The 24,043-nt window shown below is 31.6% G+C and overlaps 1 protein-coding gene across 1 annotated transcript; it reads left to right on the forward strand.

The window, feature by feature from the left end:
* The first annotated feature begins 116 nt into the window (after window positions 1-116).
* Window positions 117-24,043, forward strand: LOC123655256. Its single transcript, XM_045591076.1, has 9 exons — window positions 117-234; window positions 498-685; window positions 1,139-1,302; window positions 1,843-2,096; window positions 2,693-2,789; window positions 5,507-5,606; window positions 7,346-7,453; window positions 7,779-7,943; window positions 23,814-24,043. The coding sequence occupies exons 1-9, from the start codon at window positions 117-119 to the stop codon at window positions 23,862-23,864; spliced, it is 1,245 nt and encodes a 414-aa protein (XP_045447032.1). The 3' UTR covers window positions 23,865-24,043.

Raw genomic sequence — 24,043 nt, forward strand, 5'->3', positions numbered from 1 at the left:
CGTCGACTACAATGGAAACAAAGAAAAATACGATCGGTTAGTTTTCAAGGGATAAATAGTAGCGGTTTATTTGCAAAGCTTACTTTAAACAACCTCTCTCTATATTTGCTGGAAGGATGGGTCTTTTTCATCGTCTGTGGACAAAGTCAACACAATGCAAGGCCCTAGAACAGTCGAGCGGGAAATATGAGATTCTATTTTTCGAATCAGTCTATCGTGTTACTTATTTTTCAGGTATGCTTTTTAATTATAATAAGATAGTCGTTCTGGCTTGTATTTACCTAAAACCTACATGTAGTCACCTAAAAACCGGCGATCGCGTGTTCGAATCGAACAGTTCGACTTCAGACCGATATTTGTATATGTACAAATTACTTTCCTTATATTTCACTCAATACTGTCAAATATATATTTTACTGATATTAAATATATATTTACTTTAATCATGAAATTAACTTGAACTGTATTTTAGACATTGAGTAATTTTGTTGTACCAGGATGGGCTTATTTAGATAACAGTATAATATACCGTATGTATAGTGGAATACTAACACTATCAGTCGGATTTCTGATATTCTGTGAAGCTTGGCAACTCTTCAGTGCCTCCACCAGCTTAGACAGCGTCGTCGAAAACGTCAATGCTACTCTTATACATTTCATCGCTCTTTATAGGTATAAAAACATGGTTAGTATTTTTAACATTGAACTCATTTGAAACATTGTATATGAATGATAAATGATGTTAGAAGTAGATTTTTTTAATTAAAGTTACCTAATTTAATTAATTCATGCTGTGTGGCTACGGCATTAAAGAATATAGCTACCCCCTCTCTTCCCGCGGGTGTTGTAAGAGGCAACTAAGGCATAACACAGTTCCACTTCCACTTTGGAACTTATAAAGCCGACCGATGGCGGGATAACCATCCAACTGAAATATACAGGAGAAGACGGGCAGCAGCGTCTTCAGTGCGACAAAGCTAGCCCTGCGGTCACCACCAGCGTGGTGACTATGGGCAAAACACATGAATTCACGCTATTTTTGGCGTGAACTTGTGGAGGCCTACGTCCAGCAGTGGACTACAATAGGCTGAAGTGAATTTAATGAAAAATTATAATGAAAAATTAAAATCTTCTACAGAAAGAAAATAAAGTAATTTACAGAAAACTAGCCTCGGCAATGGAGTCACCTTACTTTGATACTTCGACACCTAGACGAAAAGAATTAGTAAGATTTTGGTCTCAAAGAAACGAGAGATTTTTAAAGTTATTGCTGTGTTTGGGTGCTTGTACTTTAACTGCTTGGTTGGTATTAAGTTCGTAAATGATTTAAATAAAATAACAAATATCAATAAAAATCTACACAGTTTCATTCTAAATGTTCTCTCTATTTATCTTACGTACGTCAATGTGTACTAGGGCACACATTGAGGTAGGGCACATCAGGAAATATCCTGCTCTAGGATAGAGTAGCCCGACTGGGGAAGTACCTCGACTTTACAAAAGATCACAGCTAAGTAATACTGCCCTCAAGCAGTGTTATGTTCCTCTGGTGAGTAAGGTTGATCAGCTTATTATTCTTCAGAGTAGTGTCGGAAACGCGTTTGCTTTTGGTTTTGTAGGCTACGTTAACCACTCACCATCACGTTGGTCGTATGTTTATTTGCCAACCTAGTTAGATAAAAATAAAAAAAAGTATAATTTATTATTTATTTTAACTGATATTAATTTCGATTTTAAAGTAAGTTTAAAGTTTTAGGGAAAAAGCGTTTCGTGTTTTTGTATTACTTTTAATAAATAGAATTTTTATCTTACTATAGTTACTAAAGTCATTTTTTTTAACAGGCATATTTATCCATTGGTGGATGACATAGATTATAATTTAATGGTATCAGCCCGTTTTCCTTTTAAATACCAAACACCTATTCGTTTTCCGATCGTCTATGTTGTTGTACTAATCGTTTTTAATTACACTTCCCTCTTCGTTATGGTTAATGATCTAATGATGCAAGCACATTTGATGCATCTACTATGTCAATATACTGTCTTAGGAGATTGCTTTGAAAGCATTATTGACGATTGTCTAGGAGAAAAAAATAGTAAGTCGAACTTAATTTTTTTCATTTTTGTTTTACAGTTAACATTAGTTGTTGATACTCGGTATCGGCCGTTTATTTTTTGTTACGTTATAGTCAATGTTTTACAACACTGTTATCAATATTGGCTGTACAAGAGAATTTTAAAAAAGATTCTTTACTAACAAAATTAAATGTTAGTTAAGACAAATGTTCGAAGTGTTGGCGCACCGCGCAGCGATCACAGCACTGGCACTGTTGCAGGTTTGATCCCCGCACATAACAAACATTTGTATTGGCCATACAGAAGTTTGCTGTGATCTGGGTGTTTGTGCTGTCTTTGAATGTCACTCCATCGTGCTTCAGAGAGCACGCTAAGCCGTCGTTCCCGGTTGTTATCATGGACACCTGATAGCGATCGTTACTCGTAGTAGGGGATATATCCGCCAGCCCGCACTGGAATAGCTTGGTGTATTAATATCTAATCCTTCTCCTACATGGGGAAATAGGCCCAGCCGTGGGATATTACAGGCTGAAGCGTAGCGTATAAGCATGAAGATAAATATTGTTCTTATAATTTCAATATTGTTATATTTTTAATTCGATCATTTATTTTACAGAGAATGATGAAAAACATATAATTATGACAAGTAATTTTAAAGAAAAATACTTAATGAGACTCAACGAGCTGGTGGAGCAACACAAATTTATTTTAGAGTAATTATTTATTGTTTATCGATATTCATTGAAACAGTATCCATTGTTATTGTATAAAAAATATGCCTTTAAAATTTACAAGATACTGCCTATCCGGCAAGAAAATTGTGTAAGATCACCTGAGCTTGTTTCGAGTGAATTTGGCTTTTATTTTTATGCCAGTAACATATTAATTTGGTTTCCGCTTTCGGTTTTTAAGCGTAAACATCGTTGTAGTGAAGTCTTCAAACTTTTTGTGATTAAATAACATTTACGAACATGTTGGACATGGTGAAAAGTAAAAAACACAATCACTATTGATTTTTAGGAACCTAAGCTGGTTCAAGAAGAGTCTCAATATAAATGGTGAAAATCTCAACCATCTACGCTTCGCAGATAATTTGATTTTGTTCTCAGTGAACTCTGGGTCTAATGTTGCAGCAGCCGATTAAATTACTAATGCTGACTTGACAATAAACTCAACTAAAACTAAAATTATGACGAACGCGCAACAAACAGTAACAGAACAGAAAAAATAACAGTAAATAACGAACAAATATAAATGTAAATGAATATATAAATTTTGGCTAATTTATATATAAAAATGTTTGCATAAATACAGAAATAGAACGAAAAATAATTAATACTTGGATACGGTTTTGGTCCGTGAGATAAATAATGAGAGATAAAGATATGCCAATGGAAGACAAAAAGAAAGTATACGAAATATGTATTATGCCATGCTTATTATACGGGTTCCAGACATAGGCGTTAACAGAACTACAAGAAAAGGAGTATTTTAGGTATAAATAGGAAAGAAAGAGTGAATATACAAGAAATTAAAAAGAAAACATAATTAAAAATGCAAACATAGTCTACAGACAGCTTAAATAACGTTGGACGGGACATATGTTAAGGAAAGTAAAGATAAATGGACTAAGTTAGTAACAGAATGGTATCCAAGAGATAGTCAAAGAAATAGAGGGGAGAAAAAATAGGGGAAGGAAAAAGAATAGGGAGATAAACGAAAAGATGGGAAAATGACTTCAAGAAATTGCTGGTCCGGTATGGACTCGTTTAGAAAGAGACAGGAATACGTGGAAATCTTTAGAGGAGGCCTTTGTCGACAGACAAGCTGTTCCACACAAACATCCAGATGCCGATCATTCAAATGCAAGTTAGATTTGATATAAACCAATTTGGTTTTAAGAATATAATAGGCATTTAAGGTGTGTAATATTATGTACTAATATGTTAAAGGGACTAAAAATATTGAAAAGTAGTTTTTTTTTTATGTTTCGAAAGTGAGGCCCAGTGAGTAATTCTATTCTTTGGCGGAACACACCCCCTTCGGTTTTCTTACCTTAAAGGGAAATATTTTAGTTTCGAGAGCTGAAAAAACTGAAGAAATTGAAGAGTTTGAAAGGACTGAGGGTTTATACTATATGGTATATGGATGGAATAGCTGATTAATGGCAAGTATACGTTCAAATCTAATTTTCTTGAGAATTTCCTTGACTAAAATTATAAACGCGTTTATCTCAAGACACCTTTTTTCTGTCTGGCGCACAGCAAAAAAAAAAAAAAAAATACTTGTGCGATTCGTTTCAAATTTTAATATGTTATTTATTGCACTAACAGCTATCGCAGGACGAAAAATAAAAAGTTTACGTTGAAAATTTTTATTTTTTTAAAAAAACGTTATTTAAAATAAAAGAAATTTTTGGACCACAAATCTCAACGAAACGCCATATCACAAAAAACATTTTTTTTTTGTTTTATTTTACGTCCTGCGATAGATTTATTTATAATGACTAAAAATCTGCTTTTTTTTTATTTCAGACCCATAGAAGAGCTAAGTCATCGTGCGCCGCCCAGGGTTTTTTAAGGAGATTAACTTCAACGGTATCTTTAAAATAGTTAAAATATTTGTTTTTTTTTTTTTGTAATAATGATTTTTGTATACTTTAATAGTAATAAAATAGTACTTTCAAAGTTTCAAAAGTTTTGGTTGTTATTTAGCTATAAAAACAATTGTTAAAAGTCATGTCAGTCAAAGCTTAGTAGCTTTGACTGACATGACCACTGGGTCTCCTTAAGGAAAGAAACAGTATATGAATTTAAATGTGGAAAATATCTCATACCAGAAAATATTAAAACCAGATAATATTTAAAATTTGGAGCAGCCTGACTAGGAACGTACTCCAACCCTACAGCAGATCTCAACCCAGTAATACCGTTCACGAAAGTGTTGTGGTTCTGTGGTGAGTAAGATAGCCAAGCCCCTAGGTATGCACTGTGTTGAGAGGTCAGAAACACGAGAAATTTGCGATGCCCAGGAGGAGTTGCAGGCGTCCACAGTCTATTACCATAGACGCTTAATGTTACTACTGCTTTTCGTTACGCGAACCGCACTAGTTTGTCACCCTAATTATATAATAATGAATTTTATCAAAAAGTAATTCTTAGGTATGTCTTTAAATATGTGTATCCTACCTTTTTCTTTTTTTTATTTATTTTAACTAATCACTAATGATGAAACTAGAATAAACAAAAATTATGCTTGTTTATTTACTGCTTCTGAAGTTGAATATCGGGTGATATACACGGAAAATTAAAAAATACCTCTAAGTTAGAAAACTTTAGTTTTCGTAGCTCAAAGGCGAAAAATTCCAGTACGATCTAAGTATATCAACAAAGCTCTCAGTGTTTTTACTGAAGTTTATAATTGTGTTTAGCAACACGGCGGAGCTGAAACAATCCTTAAGTGTGCCGATGTTGGGGCAGCTGGCGGCGAGCACAATGCTTATATGCTGTGTTAGTTACCAAGCCACTAGGGTGAGTTGTATAATTATATTAATTGTTAACACATTGATAAAATTTTTTACTCACGGATTTATTATAAAAACAATAAATAACCTGACCTAATAATAATAATCATATTAAATCGGGGTAAAAAAAATTTCATATTTATATAGAAATTCACGGTATGATTTTACAAAATTTATTTACATTAATTATAACTAGTGGTCGCCCAGAGATCAAAAATCGACCATAATTAAAAATTTTAATTAATGAAATCTAAAGAATAATGAAAATATATTGACAATCAACAAAAAATATAATAAGCGTGTGTGTCAAACACGTGGAAGTGTGTGAAATATTTTTTTTTAATTGATTTAATGCACTTTTCACTTCTTCAATATATAAACTATCAGTGTACGAAATTTCATACTTCTCCGTCCGCGTAATGTTCGTAAAAAGGGCTACAAAGTTTTTGTTGCACGTTTTAATATATAGATATATATGTATCATTTTGTTCAATAGCTTCGCACCATCTTGTAGCTAGTGATATAATTCAATTGCTATAGAAATTTTGGAACATATATTTTGTGTTTGCTCGCAAACGAAAAAAACCGACTTCAATTACGTCGACAAGTAATACAACGTAAGTAGACGAAAAAAATTAACAAACGCACTAGTCGTCACTACGATTTTCGAGGGTTTTCCTCGATTTCTTTGGAATTCTATCATCAGATCCTAGTTAATTTTTCTCGCACAATTATTAATTATTCATTTCATTTTCAAAATGATACCTTTTCATGGTATCAAAACCAGCCAGTTTCAAACAATACAATCAAAAAGATTTTATTGCAGCTTTTTACAAGAAAATACGAAAAAACCAACTAGTCCTTTATACTTGGAAAACAAATTTGAATTCGTTGGAGATCACAATAAGGTACTTTCGTTCGTCTGGAAATCTTACGCTCAGAATGCCTGTACATAAGACCAAATATTATCGAGGTTCATTTTCTGTTCAGGCTTTTATTTTGTGGAATACTTTATACCCTTACACATTCGCAAATCTCAAAGCTTCATTGCTTCATTTAAGAAACTTGTAAAATACCATTAACTGTCTCTTAATAGGACTTAATGTTATAATGTTTGTATGTATGTATATATGTGTTTATTATTTACCGTGTACTTATATTTTATTATTATGTACGTGTATATTTATACCTATAGGAATATTGAATAGTTTATTGTATGTAATTTATTTGTATCATTTGTATCTTATTTTGTTTGATGTACGTTTATTATACACCACCTACTTATTTCTTTTTTTTTCTCTAATCTTAACCCTACGGTTGCCTGGAAGAAATCGCTATCGAGCGATAAGGCCGCCTCATTGTGCATTATACTTTTTTTTATACAATTCTGTATTAAATTACTCTGTGTGGTGTACAATAAAGAATAAAATAAAATAAATAAAAAATTAAATAAAAAACTTTTTCCCCTACCTATAATATCAATGTAGTTATTATAGTGAAAATATTTAGAATATCTTTCAAAATCTTAATCTTCCGAAAAATTATATATTGGTATCAAACTTCAACCCGGCAGAGCACGCCACCCTTGATTGATTAAACGTTGGAAATAAAATGCGTAACATTTTACAAATTACAATTTAAATTTGAATTGGAAAAGCGAATTGCATTTCAATTGGTTTTAACAGAACTTTAATTTTATTCTTCGACTGTCTATAAAGCGATTACATCGTAGTCGTCATTTCGCAGGCCGCTGGACCGAACAATGTGAAGTTTTTCATGAGTCTCCTCTACTTGATGTATAATTTATTCGAATTGTTCATTTTTTGTAAGTGGTGCGATGAAATAAAATTGCAGGTAAGTAAGTAAGCCTTTATACAGATACAAACTACATACATATTATTCCTTAGACTAACATCAGTATGTCCACAATATTTATTAAAGAATTGCATCGACTTTGTACAGAATCAAACTACATACGTGGCAAAATGTCGTGTGAAAATTAAGAATTATATGCAGTTCTTGTCAACAATTTTACAAAATTTTTAGAATGTATTATTACAATACGGTAAATAAATGTTATCAATCAAATATAAGTCCTTATATACTTTTCATGGAAGGAGACTTTTTATCGGTACTGCCCTTATTATTATTTTCGAAAATATTATGTGTATTGTTACAGAGTGAAAATATCGGTAATTCAGTATACTGCTCGGGTTGGGAGCGAGGTCTGACAGCGACGCCAGGTGTCGGCGCGCGCCTGCTGCTAGTGGCGACTCGAGCACGCAGGCCCCTCGTACTTACAGCTGGAGGCCTGTTTGATTTATCGCTCGCTTCATATACAACTGTAATATCGTTACGCATATATTACGACTAGTTACCTTCAATTCATTCATTTTTTTTTTATTGAGAAAGTATGCCAATATGCATTAAGTCCGACTTTATTCTTACCGTTTCTTTTTTTACTATACTGTTGAAGATAAAGAGATTAAATAAATAAGTAAATATATTATTTATACCAAGGATTCTCAAAAAGTATTGAACTAATTTATCTAAGGAAATAATTACCACTCTTCAAGAATTGGTTGTACTTATTCGGTGCTAATTGTTACTGAATCGGGTAATCCATTGGCTTTAAATTATTCTAATATAATAGAGATATCTCTATCTTCATCATTGATAATGTTCCATAAGACGTACAAAAAAAAAAAGCATTGAGGTAGGTTTTTACGAAATAAAATAAAATAAATAGATAGGTTTGAAACATAGTTCATATTTACTTACAAGCATAAAGATTTAAAAAATAATATATATAAAAAATAAACATAAGTATATAACACCTCTACAAATTGTAATAAATTAGATACCTCCTATGAAGTAGCATTAATGTGACAGATTATATTACATCATCACAAATATAATATTGCGAGTAACCGCTTAAAACCGGTTACAGGCTGCTCTATCCAATATTTCTTGGACGTTAACGAAATGTTTATTTTTCCAAATATAATTTTAACATGTATATATATATATATATATATATTTTCTTTTACGGTGTAAAATTTTTCTCTGATAGTGTACAATAAAGAGTATTTGTATTGTATTGTATTGTATTGTATATATATATATATATATATATATATATATATATATATATATATATATATATATATATATATATATATATTTGTGAAAAACTATTTGGTATGTGTATAAAATTCAATTAATATTACATAGATTTCAATATTGAGCTCTTTATGTTTAATCAAGTATCACTCTAGACCTCTAGAATCATCAATGTGGTAAAATAACTGTAGAGTTATCTCACAATCAGCAAATAAATCTTGATAATTTCATTTTTGATTATAACAACAAAGCAAGTTAATTTATTATGAACATTTTGTTTAGAAGCTTTCACTGAAATCAATTATATGTTTTATAAGCTATACATTATGAAGTACATAATAGTATTTCTTTAATAAAAATATTCAATTTCATGACTTTTAGTTCATGAATATTCTTCCAATATCTATCATAAAATTATTATAGACTGTTTTTGAAGTTTCACTCATTTTTTTACAGTTGGTGAAGAATTCGTATTCGGCTGTCACAGTTCTGCAGAGATTTTAATAGTTATAATTAATTAAATTTTTTATAAGTATTAAGTTAATTAACATAAAGAAAATTAACATCAAATAACACTTCTTAGTAGCTGGTAAACTGCATTCCTTAACTGTATATTATAATCGACCCTATAAATATCAAATAGTTGGAATAATTGGAAGAAGGGTTAGAGTATTAAGGTATAGCACAGCAGAAAATATCCTGCTCAAAATCTGGAGCAGTCCGACTGGGGAAGTACCTCGACCTTAAAGAAGATCACGACTAGATAATAATGTTCTCAAGTAGTGTTCTATTCCTGTAGTCAGTAAAGTAGCTAGAACTCCTTGAGAAGGTCAGGGGTAGAGTCGCCATACTTGTCTGCCGACCTAGTTAAATAAAAAAAGGTATATACATGTCGTAGAGGCAGATAGTTATATTATGATCCACTGGTGGTTGATGAACACGTCTCAGAACGTTATTTGAAACATGCAAAATTTCTGCTTTTACTACAAAGCTAGAGATGGATTTTAAAAGAAATATTTAATATATTGAAGAAAAAACTACGAGCATAAATTTAAACTTTATATAAATGGAAAGAACAAAATCAATTGTGACTGTTTGGTAGTATTTTATCCGCTGGAAAATACCAGATGAGAAATACGAAGTTTAGCTTTGGCCGTAATAAGACCTTGACACTATTATAAGAGACGTTATAAAAAAATATATATATATATACTTTCGATGATTTGTTTTGCATAGTAGGTATAATAAAAAAATGTATTATTCTTATTTGTTTATATAAGTAAGTTTTGCATCTAAAAGGTATAGAAATAAATTTATATCACAAACCTTAAAATAGTTTTTATTTAATTTTTTATTCATAGCGGAGGAGAATGCGATCTCATTTATATTTTATTTAGGAATACTAACAACGAAATCATTTGAGACATTCAATAGGTTGAAATATAGGCAGCGAAAAAGTAGGTAAATTGTATATAAATCAACAACTCATTTCTCAAATATTGACTTATTAACAAAATATGTATGTATGAATATATATAATATATACTTATATTTATGACTGATAGCACTTATTTTGCGCCCATATCCCCAATAACAATCAATTCTAGTCCTCTGCCCAAAGGTTGCCTGGAAGAAATCGCTGCTTTAGCGATAAGGCCGCCTGTTGCAACTAATGCAAATTTTTTTTTTTTTTACCTCATTAAACTCATTTTACTTTTGTGTTGGTGTGCAAAAGTGTAAATAAATAAATAAATAAATAAAATATACTTTTAAATCATTATACGATTCGGATCTATATCCCAACCGAATAATGATTTAACCTCTTGCTGCCTGTACAGTAAGAGGTCTGCAACATTTCTCATGGATAAATATTTTACAAATCGCTAGTCTTTCATCAATAAATAATTACTGTGACAGTGTCCAGATCAGTTTAACTTGTATGAATGATTTATGCAATTCGAATTTAATTACGGTTTCAGTGATTTCACTAGCAGTTTCCATTGTTATCAAATATATTTATTACAATATTAAATATATTTATTAAAACTAGTAGTGGTCACACAGTGTTCGAAATTCAACCATAATAAATTTTTTATTATAAGTTTGAACATTATTAAGATTCTGTTGTCAAAAACTGTACTTCTATAATAATTAAGAAAAGAGTATATATGCGTGTGTATGTCAAACACATGGTAGTGTGTGTATTTTTATTATTGATACTTTTTATGCAAATTTTTAAAAAATATAATTAGCATTCTGCACTACTTCTCTATATAAACTATAAGTGTGCGAAATTTCATACTATTCCCTCCGCGCAATTTTCGTTAAAAAGTTTTACACTTAAAAGTTTTTCTTCACGTATTAATTAGTATATAGATGATGTGCCTTAAAGCCTATAATAACGATATCATTAAATTTTTCGTAATATATATTAGATTAATACATTAACGCCGAGTTGCACGAAAAGAAATTAAAATTTAAGTAGTGATTAAACTAAGTTAATCGCAAGAATTGTATGAAATTCTTGTGATTAAATTAGTTTAATCTCTACTTAAATTTTAATTTTGTTTCGTGCAACTCGGCGTAAGGTTGGATTTGCAGAAATCACGGATATTTAAAAAAAACGTCACACAATAAAAAAGCGCTGATTTATTTTTAAATTATTCATATTAAAGAACTAGTAAAAGATGATTCTGATATATATATTACAAGTTCGATAGAAGATTATGAGCCTGAACCTTTTTGAAATAATTATGTATATACTTTCTATCTTTTTAAATATAAACACCTTAGGTCAATAAAATTATAATATAAATATGTAAACTTTATGAATTAGCTTTATGAAATTTCAATTTTGGGAAAAAGCAGTAACCTGTCGCTGTAATTTTCATATCAAAATATTTTAGAAAGGATGGCAATAAACTCCTAAATCCAAACGCAATGAACTCCTAAGTATACCTTAATCAAGTAAAAAAGTCTCAGATGATGAGAACATCTAGTGCATGTGGGAGCGACCAAGTGAGTCTTATAAAACTTAAAGACCTTTGATAAGAAATATTAATTTACCCTTCATATGTCATTTACATTTCGTTTATCTGAATTAGAATACAAAAAATGGTAAATGAATATAAATTGTAGTCTTAGTAGTGATTTGAAAAACCAATGGAACTTTACTAGATATTTTGTTTTATTGGATTATCTGCGGCGACCTAAAAATTCAAACCATTACAAAATTATATAAAATGATTAATCCTTTCTCTTACATACCTTTCTCATACATCCATCTATCGGAAAAAGAGGACTGCGCCCAGCAAAGGAATGTTACAGTCTGAATCAATCAATGAATCAATCTTGCGTACCATCAGAAATGTTTGAGAAAACGGAATATTATGTCTTGTTAATGAAAATGAAAGACACGACTTCCATTAGTAGTGGATGTACATACTATTCACATAGTCTTTTTTTGCAAGATGTGTAAGAAAGGATTTAATATGAAAGGAGACAAATTTACCTTTGTTTGAGAATTTGTTCGTGTGTAAATAGCACCGATTTTTCGGAACAATTCAAACTTCAAGTCATATCTAATCATGTATGATGTTCATTTTATCAATGATATGTACCATTTTTGTGAAAAAGTGGCTAATCATACTGTTTATCATATATAATAACAATTTTATATCTTCTTTATCCGATAATTCACAGCTGTATTTGCATTGTCAAGCTTTCATTTATTTAGTAAGAATTTTTATCTAACAATGAATTCTTAAATAGGTTTTTTTAGGAAATATCTATAGGTTAACGTTTCATTGTTTCCTTTTCCTAAAAGATAAAATTTTATTTTAAGATTTTCCTTTCTTAGATTCATTTCTTCACGTATATTACAATTTTAACAAAATATTTTCAAATACTTTGGAGCTGAAAATGTAAAAATTAAAGTTGGAACAAAACTTGTCACGTTGTTTTCTGTATTGTTTGCACTTAACGTACACTTTCTTTCCTATCAAATGAGAGATGAAAAATATCTGAAACCAAATTCGTGTCATATTTAATTTCTGCGGAAAACGGGATGCTTGGCGAGTACTTGGGGATGCCTGTGTCCAGTAGTGTCTTGCGATAGGCTGAAGTGAGTTCGTATAAGAATCGTCATAAACACGATTTTGAAGTGATAACTTCTAAAACGCTTCGTTACGTAACGCGTTACGGCGCCAGTCTGTCTGGCTTCCCTTTCCCTTACGCATACGGCAGCGGTAGGCAGGCTCCTCCTCTCTCACTCTAACCCACAGCGCTAGCCGTATTTTGGACAGACACTTCTTTCTCTCTCAGATTAGTGTAAGATATCAACTCTGTCATGCGTCTTGAGACGTAAAGGTTTTTTTTAATAGATATCATCTACGAATATCTGAAGTAAACTAAAAAATTCTTTTAAGCAATGCAGTTTCTATCATAAATATAAATATCAGGCGTGAGAAGGCAAAAAAAGGCGTGAGAAGGCACAAAACTGACAGGTCACGTGCTTGCTCAATCGAGAAACACTGGGAAATTCCCAAGGACATTTTCACACTGACACATCATTATCACAGATCACGGTACATCAATCGATAATCAGTGACGTCGTAATGATTGATTTCATTGAAAAGAATAGTTACGTCATAATTGTAACTTAGAAATTTGCATTCAACTGGCCCATCGAACTCACCCTGCTTTCTTCACCAGTATTGTTAGCTAGATACCTATCCCGAATATTAAATATATATATAATTGTATACATATATTATATACAATTTTAGAAGTCTTTAACCCAAAATATTTCATTAAGTCACCTTACCTCAAGAACAAACGACAGTGCGTGTATGGTAATCAAATTTTAACATAATTTTTTAACACTAGTCTCTTTCTCTATATAGGAGAAGGGTTGGAGCTTAATCCACCTCCTTGTATCATTGTTGGTACATTCCCTACTGTGACTAGACCCTATATTATAAGTAACGGTCGCTATCAGATATCTATGATAACTACCACGATCGACAGCTTTATGTGCTCTACGCGGCACGGTAGGGAGACCTACAAGGACAGAAAACCAAACTGAAAACATACATTTATAGAAATTCAAATATCCATCATGAGCGGGAATTGAACTCAAATCCCCGGTGTTAAGACGCCTACACGGCACCCGTAATAAAAATATGATATTTTGATGGTATCCTTATGAAGATAATCGACATCAAAGAACCGTAATAATATTAAAAGAAATCAATTCAAAGTACAAATAAATTTATCAACTTTATATTAGAAGCAATAATGAGATTCCACTGTTACCTTGTTACCAAATATATATATATATATATATATATAGGTATTGTTCTTGATATAATAATCATCCGATTTGTTAGAAATGGAAACGAACAATGGACTATTTAAACTCGATTTTCGAAGACACATGTTCATTCAATGAAATAATTTGACTCGATTTTCTAAAACTCCTTTTAACCAATTGACTGAAAATGTTTTTAAATTTGATATTTAATCGATTAACGAATACCGATGCTTTGAAATTAGCGAGTGGAAAATTCGAAATTTACTTTTTCGAATTTATGTATCGTGTTATATATTTCTTTGGTAAATCATTTAAGGAAAAAATAATTAAAATAAAATAAATATTTAAAATACACATATCAATATTACAGGTATCTCAGTTTCTGATAAATCTGTTAAATACTGGTTATACAGCGTCGTAGTCAAAACATTGTTAATGCTGCTGGCGGTCGGCGAAGTTTGGAACTTCTGCACCATGACTTGGACCATCGAAGGAATTACAGATGGAATAAACGTTATTTTTATACAAATTTGTGCTTTATGCAAGTACAAAGTATTGGTAAACGGTTTTCAACAATAAATCTGTTACTATCATAAATGCATACTGCATAATGTGATATTTAAAATATCGCTACTTAAGTTCTTATTAAGAAACATAATTTTCTACGATCACCATTCACAATTCAGCCTGTAATATCCCACTGTTGGACATAGGCCTCTCCCCCCATGTAGGAGAAGGATTAGAGCTTACTGCACTACGCTGCTCCACTGTGGGTTGAATATACTCCCTACTATGAGTAACGATCTATATCTGATAACAATCGGGACTAACAGCTTATTGTACTCTACGAGGCACGGTGAACACACATTCAAAGCAAAAAATTGTACAAATACAATCCAAAAATGGAATAGAACCCTCAACCTACCATTGCGTAGCGCACAACACACACGGAATTTTCCACATTTAAGTTCTATTGATGATGAGAAAGAAAAACGAAATATATGATAATAAAGTTATAATAAATATATTTTGAATTAAATATAAATTAGTATTAAAAAATTATATAAATTAGATTTATTTACAAATTTTACTTATTGATTGAAGTTAATTTAAAGTTGATAAAAGAATTCGACAAAAAACAATATAATGGAGTATTAACGTATATCCTTTTATTACTATTTAACATTTGCATAACTTATCCCCTTACTTTTTTGTAATTTGAATAGTTACGAATTCCCGTATACGTATGCAAAAAAAAAATGTCAATATACAATTAATAACCTAACTTCTTCCTTGATGATGCTAATTCATAGTTAATGTTTTTTCCTAAACGAAAATTGTGTAAATTCATAATTACATGTAACGTATAGACCACATTTAGTACTTCATTTCAGATAACAAACAAAAAAGTATTTAATGAACTTGCCTCATCCATGGAATCAAAAAATTTTGATTTATCAACTAAAGAACGTAAGAAGATAGTAGACATCTGGCGAAAGAGGAATGAAACATGGCTGAAACTATTACTGGCCATAGGAACGTCCACTGTTATTGCGTGGTAATACAAAATAACATAAAAATATTATAAATTAAAGTTGTAAAGTAGAATATTTGATAATACATCATAATTAATGTTCATTAAATTGAAAATTTAAATAAAAATAAAGCTTTCAATGTCATATTCAATTACGTCTCCACATAAATTTGTGACGCACTTAGTAAAAGATTACGTAATTATATTATTTTAAAGGTACGTTATCATATTATTTTGAAGATTGTGTAACAGGTACAAAAATTTATAATCGTTTTATTAAATTAGTGGCACCCAGTAAGAGAATAAGAGGACCGAGAGCAGTATCTTAAAGTTATTTGTTACCTTATTCGGCTCGTTTGCGCGTTTGCTTAATTTGTGCCATTAAAAGTCTAACAATGATTTTACCGAGGATTAGCCATGTTTATGAGGTTAAAGAAACTTTATTCTCAAAAAGAATACAATATTCACTTATATGAGAACATTAAATATAATTTACAACTAAAATCATATAGCAATGTGCGGCGAAACAAAGCAACAATCGCAAAACATACAGAAAATAATATTTTTTTTAAACAGGGTTGGTATCTGTGAATACTTTGTATTGTTGTTGACAACTAGTTTTATAGAAAAGCATATATTGATTAGAATTGGAAGTGGTGTAAGTTAGTAGAAATTGCATACATTTGTTTGTTTTTTATTTATTTCATTATTAGTCAAAAACCATTTCACGTTACTATACTGTTCTTATTATTACTATTTTTATTATTTTGTGTTATTTTTTGTTGTTTTGTGTTATTTTTCACATATATGTATTTTTAATAGTCTCTTAAACTGATTAATATTGTTTGCCTCTTTCATGTTTTTTTGTAAATTATTGTATAGCTTAGCTCCTTCAAATATAATAGCATAGCCAAAGCTTGGGTTGTTGAATATCTTGTAAAAAGTCCAAAAATATAGAAATGATTAGCTAGAGAGCGAGAGAGAGTCGAAAACAGTTCGGGGTGATGAAAGATTCTAGACGTGACCGATACCTTCTCTCGGCTGTAGCACCTAAAATGCCACAAAGTGTGAGAAGATTACTTGAAGCATCTAAACAATTTGTTTGATAATGTATTTGTGTATTTTGCTTTTAAAAAGCGTTCGACGCATTGTAAAAAAAAATTGTATTCATAACCAAAGTTAATTGCTGTGATATTTCAGGCATATTTATCCTCTAATGGACGATATGGAGTACAACTTAATGGTTTCCATTAGATTGCCTTTCAACTATAAGACGCCAAGTTTGTACCCGATCACTTACATTTGTACCTTGATCGTTTTCTCATACATGAGCTATTTTGTTATGACCAATGATCTTATAGTGCAAGCGCATTTAATGCATATTCTCTGTCAGTTTGCTGTCCTCAAAGACTCTTTCAAAAACATATTGACGGATTGTTCTTCGGATTTTAAAGGTAGGTGCGATAATTAATTAAATAGATGACCGATAAATAGGGTAGCGATGTTTATTAAACTTATAAAAAACTATGAATTATCTAATAATAACTATGATATCGCAATTTGAAAAAAAAGTCCGTACCTGGTTTCAAAATCAGAACGAAGATAATTTCAAATAAGAGAGAATAAGTTTTTCGATTCGTTACAACGTGATCTAATTGTTGAAACAATTGTAATAACATAAATATGAAATGTGTTTATTATACATTGAATTTAATTATATATTAACATTATTTTTAGATCATGACATAAATACTTTATACTTAAACGAAAATTTTAGACAAATATACAAAAAAAGGTTAGGAGGGATGTTGGAACAGCATAAGCTCATTTTAAGGTAAGCAATCCTTTGATAATATCACGTAGTAAATGTGAAACTATCATGATTTTAAATAAAAAAAGAAGAATTGTTAAAAATTAATTACAGAATTTATTTAAAAAATCATTTTATATAAGAACAGTTATGTCAAAACAACCAGGGAAGTATTAGATATAACAATCTGAAAATGAAAAAAACTCACAACGCTGCCTTTTTGCTGATATACTATCTCAGAACTTCTCTCTAGGCACATTGGAGTATTAAAGTACAGTTAAAAGTTTGGTAATTGCAAACCGATTTGGAACAGATAGCCTTTGATTAAGAATTTAGGATGTACAAAACTATTTGGTAATATTGGTGATATCACCAAACGTATTATATTAACTTTTATTTGTAGTAATACACTTAAACTACGGGACTTAATTAGCACACCCATGTTAATTCACCTGGCAACAAGTACCACGTTGATTTGTTCTATAAGCTATCAACTTACTACGGTAAGTTAAATAGTAATCATTTTGTTAAGCTATTGTGTTACTAGGTTTTGTATGTCATTAATTTCTATTTAGTTAATAAGAAACTATATTAACGTGTCTAAACCTATTACATAGTGCTGTGTGGCTACGGCACCAAAGAATATAGCCACCCCCTCTCTTCCCGTGGGTTTCGTAAGAGGCGACTAAGGGATAACGAGGTTCCACTACCACCTTGGAACTTAAGAAGCCGACCAATGGCGGGATAACCATCTAGCCGCTGGCTTTGAAACACACAGGCCGAAGACGGGCAGCAGCGTCTTAGGTGCGACAAAGCCAGCTCTGCGGTCACCAACCCGCCGGCCCAGCGTGGTGACTAAGGGCAACGCACATGAGTTCGCGCATTTTTGGCGCGAACTTGTGGAGGCCTACGTCCAGCAGTGGACTGCAATAGGCTGGAATGATGCAACCTATTATATATTACTAGCTGATGCCGCAAACGTTGTTTTGCCATATAGGTTATTAACCCCCTTAAGGGGGGGACCCTTATAACATAGGAATGAAAAATAGATGTTGGCCGATTTTCAGACCTACCCAATATGCACACAAAATTTCATAAAAATCAGTCACGCCGTTTCGGAGGAGTATGGTAACAAAATTTGTGAAAAGAGAATTTTGTATATTAGAATTATTTATTATTATTACGACTCATTTATTATTTATACTTCTATTTAGACTATTGTTTTGTCATTTACAGTCAGTGGACGTGAACATGACAAAAGGGCTTATGAGTCTCTTTTACCTCGCATACAACATGTTCGTTCTCTACATTATTTGCAGGTGGTGTGAAGAGATAAAGATACAGGTTTGATTTTAGGTTATATTTTTTGTAATCATTTCTTTGGTTAACGCTTATAATATAGAGACCTATATATGTAATATTATAATAGAGACCTATAAACCTAAACCAGACGGCTGTTATAAGCAGGTAGGCCTTTTTTTACGTGGGGAAAATCCATCATGGATACCTTCCGACACGGGGGCGCCAGAGAGTTATGTCACACTCCTACTGACTAAAAAAAACCACCACGTGTGAGCAGTCGTCTGCCTAGGTGGGGCGGGATGGTATCGCGCTAGCTTTTGCCACCTCTAGCAGTCGCCGTCGGTAGACCTAGGCTAGTACTGTTGAGTTTCTTGTAAAACCTGTAAGTTTTGGATCGATGGATTTTCTAAAATACTGACTTAAAATTCTAAAAGACTCTCAAAACTTAGTAAGACAATATGTCAAATCCTTCACAGGAGAAAAAATCATGAACCATCAAGTAGTACATCAACAGACTGATTGCTACAGAAAACTGCTTTGCTTGCAGTATGTTAAAATCGCGTTACTTAAAGAAAGTTATACTATAAAATTCAAAGACTCATAGGATGGCAGATGAATAATAACCTCGCGGCTATTAATCCAATGGGTAAAGCTGTGACCGTAGAAAACCCGATAACTTTTTCTGTAAATATCTTGTTTCTTTATAGATATTTCATTTTGTGTTGCAAATGGCCGAACAATAAATCTGTCCGCAACTTCGTTTGCAATTCCAATGGATTTCATTAAACATATAAGATAATGTAGATATACCAGCTACGGTTCTAATTTTTGTAATTACTGAACTAACATACTGAAGACCTTGAATTATTAATAAAATAATCTTTAAAATATCTCCCTTACAAAAAAAGGATCGTATCTATTAATAATATAATTATAAGTGATGCGTTGACAATGTAATGTTGCTTTTTAACCGACTACGAAAACGGAGGAGGTTGTCCAATTGCCTGCGTTTTTAACCGACTTCAAAAAAGGAGGAGGTTTCTCAATTGGACCGTATATTATATATTTTTATGTATGTTTGCGGATAACTTCGTCGTTTTCGAACCGATTTCGATAATTCTTTTTTTGTTGGAAATGAGCTATCCCAAGGGTCGAAGGGAACCTTCGAAAATTGTAGTAGCGACTAGTGCGTTTGTTAATTTTTTTCGTCTACTTACGTTGTATTACTTGTCGATGTAATTGATGTCGTTTTTTTTTTGTTTGCAAGTAAACGCAATTATAACATTTCTCTTTTTTATAAAGACGCATGTATGAAATTGAATCACGCGTTAATTTAATATCACTCTAAAAATAAAAAATATATAAACCTTATGTTCCAAAGATTATACTCCTATGTATATCGTGTCTATAACTGCAAACACAGATTGCGACACTATTTATCTATACAATTTATATCAATGTAATATTTTTCGCGTGTAATCGTAATTTAAAGGGTTCCGTATAATAATGGTAAGAGAAACCCTTGCAGGGATTAATCAATTAATAGGAATCTATTTCATACACTTATTAAGTTCTGGAACTACGTGTGGGTATATTAATGTGTTTGGTTGACTATTTAGCTGTTTTTTGTTTATTTGGTGTCACATTTTGAGTTAAAAAGAATATACAATTTTTTTTGTCATTTTTCTGACACAGACAAGATGAAACACAACCAAATTTACCATAATAAATCTAAACCTGATTTAAATTTAGATTTGATTTTAAATCGCCCTTGGCTACGAAAGCACTCAAAGTGTGTACACACAGAACGATTTTCGTCTGACTGTCGTTAACTGAATTGAAACTTCTGATTATGGAATAATAATATATAAGAAGTAAAAAAATTATTCAATTTAGTTTGTAAGTACATTTTTTTATTTCCTTAACTTGAATTATCATCTAGAAAAATCTTTTTTTTCTGAAATTATGCAAGTCATCAGTATCTTATTATCAACGGCGTCTTTTCACCACTATCACCTTCTTACCCTCTTCCACATCTTTCGCTATCGTATTCCTAATTTTTGATGATCTATAACCCAGAGCGAGAAAATCGGCGAGGCAGTATATTTTTCGGGATGGGAAAATGGAATAGTAAAGATACCAGGAGTAAGGAACACCATCTTATTAATATTGGCGAGGGCCAACAACCCTGCTGGTTTGTCTGCTGGAGGCATGTATGACCTCTCCTTGGAAGCATATGCCAATGTAAGAAAACTAGATTAATTATTATTTATCTTATATTATAGATTTTGTACTAACAACTACACAGTTTATATCTTATATTAAAAGATTTACTGAGGAGTTTCTTGTGGATTCTTTTCTGTAGAATCTACGTTCTGAATCGATGGTAGCTTTACTTTAAAAAATAATAATCACTTAATATTTCTAATTTTGTAAAATGATACAAATCGGTCATTCTCCAATTCGGCGTTCTTTGCCTAATTACCGTGACGTTTTTTATTTTTCACTGATTTGACTTAAACACATTAAAATATGAAACAAATCAAAAATACGAATTCAATAATTAATTTGGCATGTAACAGTTAATTGTGGTTTTCTAGATAATGAGACTTAAAAAATTTATGAATACGGTAATTAGAAAATTTTTATATTTAATGTAACGGTAATTAGAAAATATGCTGTGTGGTTACGGCAATAAGAATATAGCCACTCCCTCTCTTCCCGTGAGTGTCGTAAGAGGCGACTAAGGGATTACACAGTTCCACTACCACCCTGGAACTTGAAAGTGCCGACCGATGGTGGGATAATCATCCAACTACTGCTTTTGAAATACACAGGCCGAAGACGGGCAGCAGCGTCTTAGGTGCAACAAAGCCAGCCCTGCGGTCTCCAACCCGCCTGCCCAGCGTGGTGACTATGGGCAAGACAAGACAAGACACATGAGTTCACGCCACGTTTTTCTTGAAATATATTCTCTCTTGCCAGGACAAATGTGACTGATCTCATCTTGCTCTACAAAAATTTGGGCGTCTTGTTTGGTTATCTCTACAGTAGTCCCTATATTATTATTATGTAAATACTTTGGTTTTATTTCTTTATCATGACTTTGTTTTGGTTTTGGATGTAGCGTGTTTTATATTTCAGTCTTAATGCTTGCTTCCTGTACTTTTCTTTTGCTCTTCTTAGCTCTATTGTTTTGTCTCAAATATGACATTTCTTTATTTGTTTTCTATACATGCCTTCTAAATAACAATAAGAGTGAGATTTTTTTACGTATCGGTTTCTCGACAGTTATCTTTGAAGATGGTGAAGTTGGTGTTGAACACAAGGAAGACGCTCGTTCGTTTATTTTCGGTCAAATGCTCATTATTGATTAATAATAAAATAACATACTTTCAGTAGAAGATGATGACAGAGCACTAGATGGACGCGGCGTTGATGTGATTAAAGAAGGTTTAAAATTTGGTGTCTTTTTCAAGGGAACTAATTCTTTTTCAAAAGAACTCGACTGCAGAAAAATTTCGTCTTGCTGATTATCTTATTTTTTTGATTTGGGATTTTCGGGACAATTTTGTACTCTTTTAGTATACTTTTTAGCGCAGCGAATATGATAAATCATTGAGATGTGGTGTGACAGAGTTTCAAGAGGATCTGTTATATTGTTATCAAGCACCTCTATATCTAAGGTCCCTTCTTCCTCGATTGTTTTCAATTTTCCCTTTTCCTTTTGTCTTTCATAGTAAGTTCTGAAATTTTCTCTACTTCTTTTTTGAGTTTTCTTCCGGCTTTTGGTGACATTTCGCAGATAGGCAGTATTTTTTTATTTTTTTTATTGTACCCTTCTTTCTCCTTTATTTTTTCTTTGATTGCTAATACAAAAAGGGGCATTTTTAATTCGTTCTCGGCGTTGTCGCGCGGCAAGCCTTCTATTTTCTTTAACTTCCTCTTTGGTCTTTTTGGGTTTTCCTATCCTATAAATTAAATAATTTGATGAATGGTCAGCATATAATATAGACATATTTACGGACAATGATAATAATAATCTACGAAAACCGCGGTAAACAAGTATTACTTTTTCATACAACGGTAATTATAAACATATGGTAATTGGTATACGGTAATTAGAAAACGATACATTTTCACAAAAATGTTTAAAACCGACGCAGTATACAAATTCTAGCTTATTACAACGTACGGAGGCCAAAGTACTGTCTCCATTTACATGATCAACTTGGGTCTATCTTAAAAATCTAGTATTAAAATAAGAACAACGGTAATTAGAAAAGTTTTTAACCAAGGCTACGGTAATTATATACTCACGTGCTTCATTGGTGGTACACTAACATGAGAGTCATACAACTGCTGATGGACCTCGGCACACACTGAGGAGACGCGATGCGTACGGTAGTGATGTGCCAAATACTTTTATTTAGGGATGTGCACTCGAGAACAGCAGATGTTACGGTAATTAGAAGTTTCCATTGGACATACGATTACTTCATAATAATTATTAGTAGACTGGTTCTATTGAGTTGATATTTTGTTATGCGATACACGCTGCTTAATATCGTTTAAAACGTTGAATGTATCAAAATAAATCTATACGCTATAAAAATTACAAGCAAGTTTTAAGATTAAGTTGGTGTGCGGACACGTCACGGTAATTAGAGAACAGAGGTTTTTTGAACATAAGTTAAATTAATTTAGTCTTAATTACTTAAAACAGAAGCCAATATTTTTTTTACAGCTAGGTACGGATGCTATCTAAAATATATAAAAAAGTGCATGATTGAATATGATGATATTACGGTTTAAACAAGCCCGGACACGAAAAATTTGCTAATCGGAGAATGGCCGAAATAATTAAATTTGTAAAAAGACACAAAACACAATAGACCAATTAATTGTGTTTGTTTGAACGCGGTTTGTCATATATTATATACAAATGGCTGTATCCTGCGGTTTCACTCGCGTTTATCAAATAAAAAATTATCTTATATCATACACAAGCGGTCGTCTATTGCAAAAACATTTATATCACATAAATATTTATTTATTTATTTATTATATATTTATTATTTTTTATTTAATTTTTTTAATTATAAAAAAGTAACTTTATTTTCTATTTTAGATGGTGAAGACTTCTTACAGCGCCCTAACAGTTTTACTTCGACTACGTTAAATTTCATTCAGCGAAATTATTATGTGCGTTTATACTCGAAGCAAAAATGGAAGTAAAAAACTTTAGTTACTGTTAATACCGGTAACAGTGTTCTCATGTTTATCACAATTGAAATAATTTTTTTGCTTATATATATGTATATTGTAGTTTGTTTATTAAAAGTTTTAGTGGGCAATAAA

Source organism: Melitaea cinxia, chromosome 7 (genome assembly GCF_905220565.1).
Source record: "Melitaea cinxia chromosome 7, ilMelCinx1.1, whole genome shotgun sequence".
Classification (NCBI taxonomy): Eukaryota; Metazoa; Arthropoda; class Insecta; order Lepidoptera; family Nymphalidae; genus Melitaea; species Melitaea cinxia.

Excerpts from the sequence above, each read along its gene's own strand:
- LOC123655256 (XM_045591076.1), top strand. The coding sequence starts at position 117 with ATGGGTCTTTTTCATCGTCTGTGGACAAAGTCAACACAATGCAAGGCC. Across the intron at positions 686-1,138 it reads TTTATAGGTATAAAAACATG|AAAGAAAATAAAGTAATTTA; the intron begins GTTAGTATTTTT and ends AATCTTCTACAG. Across the intron at positions 2,097-2,692 it reads TTGTCTAGGAGAAAAAAATA|AGAATGATGAAAAACATATA; the intron begins GTAAGTCGAACT and ends TTTATTTTACAG.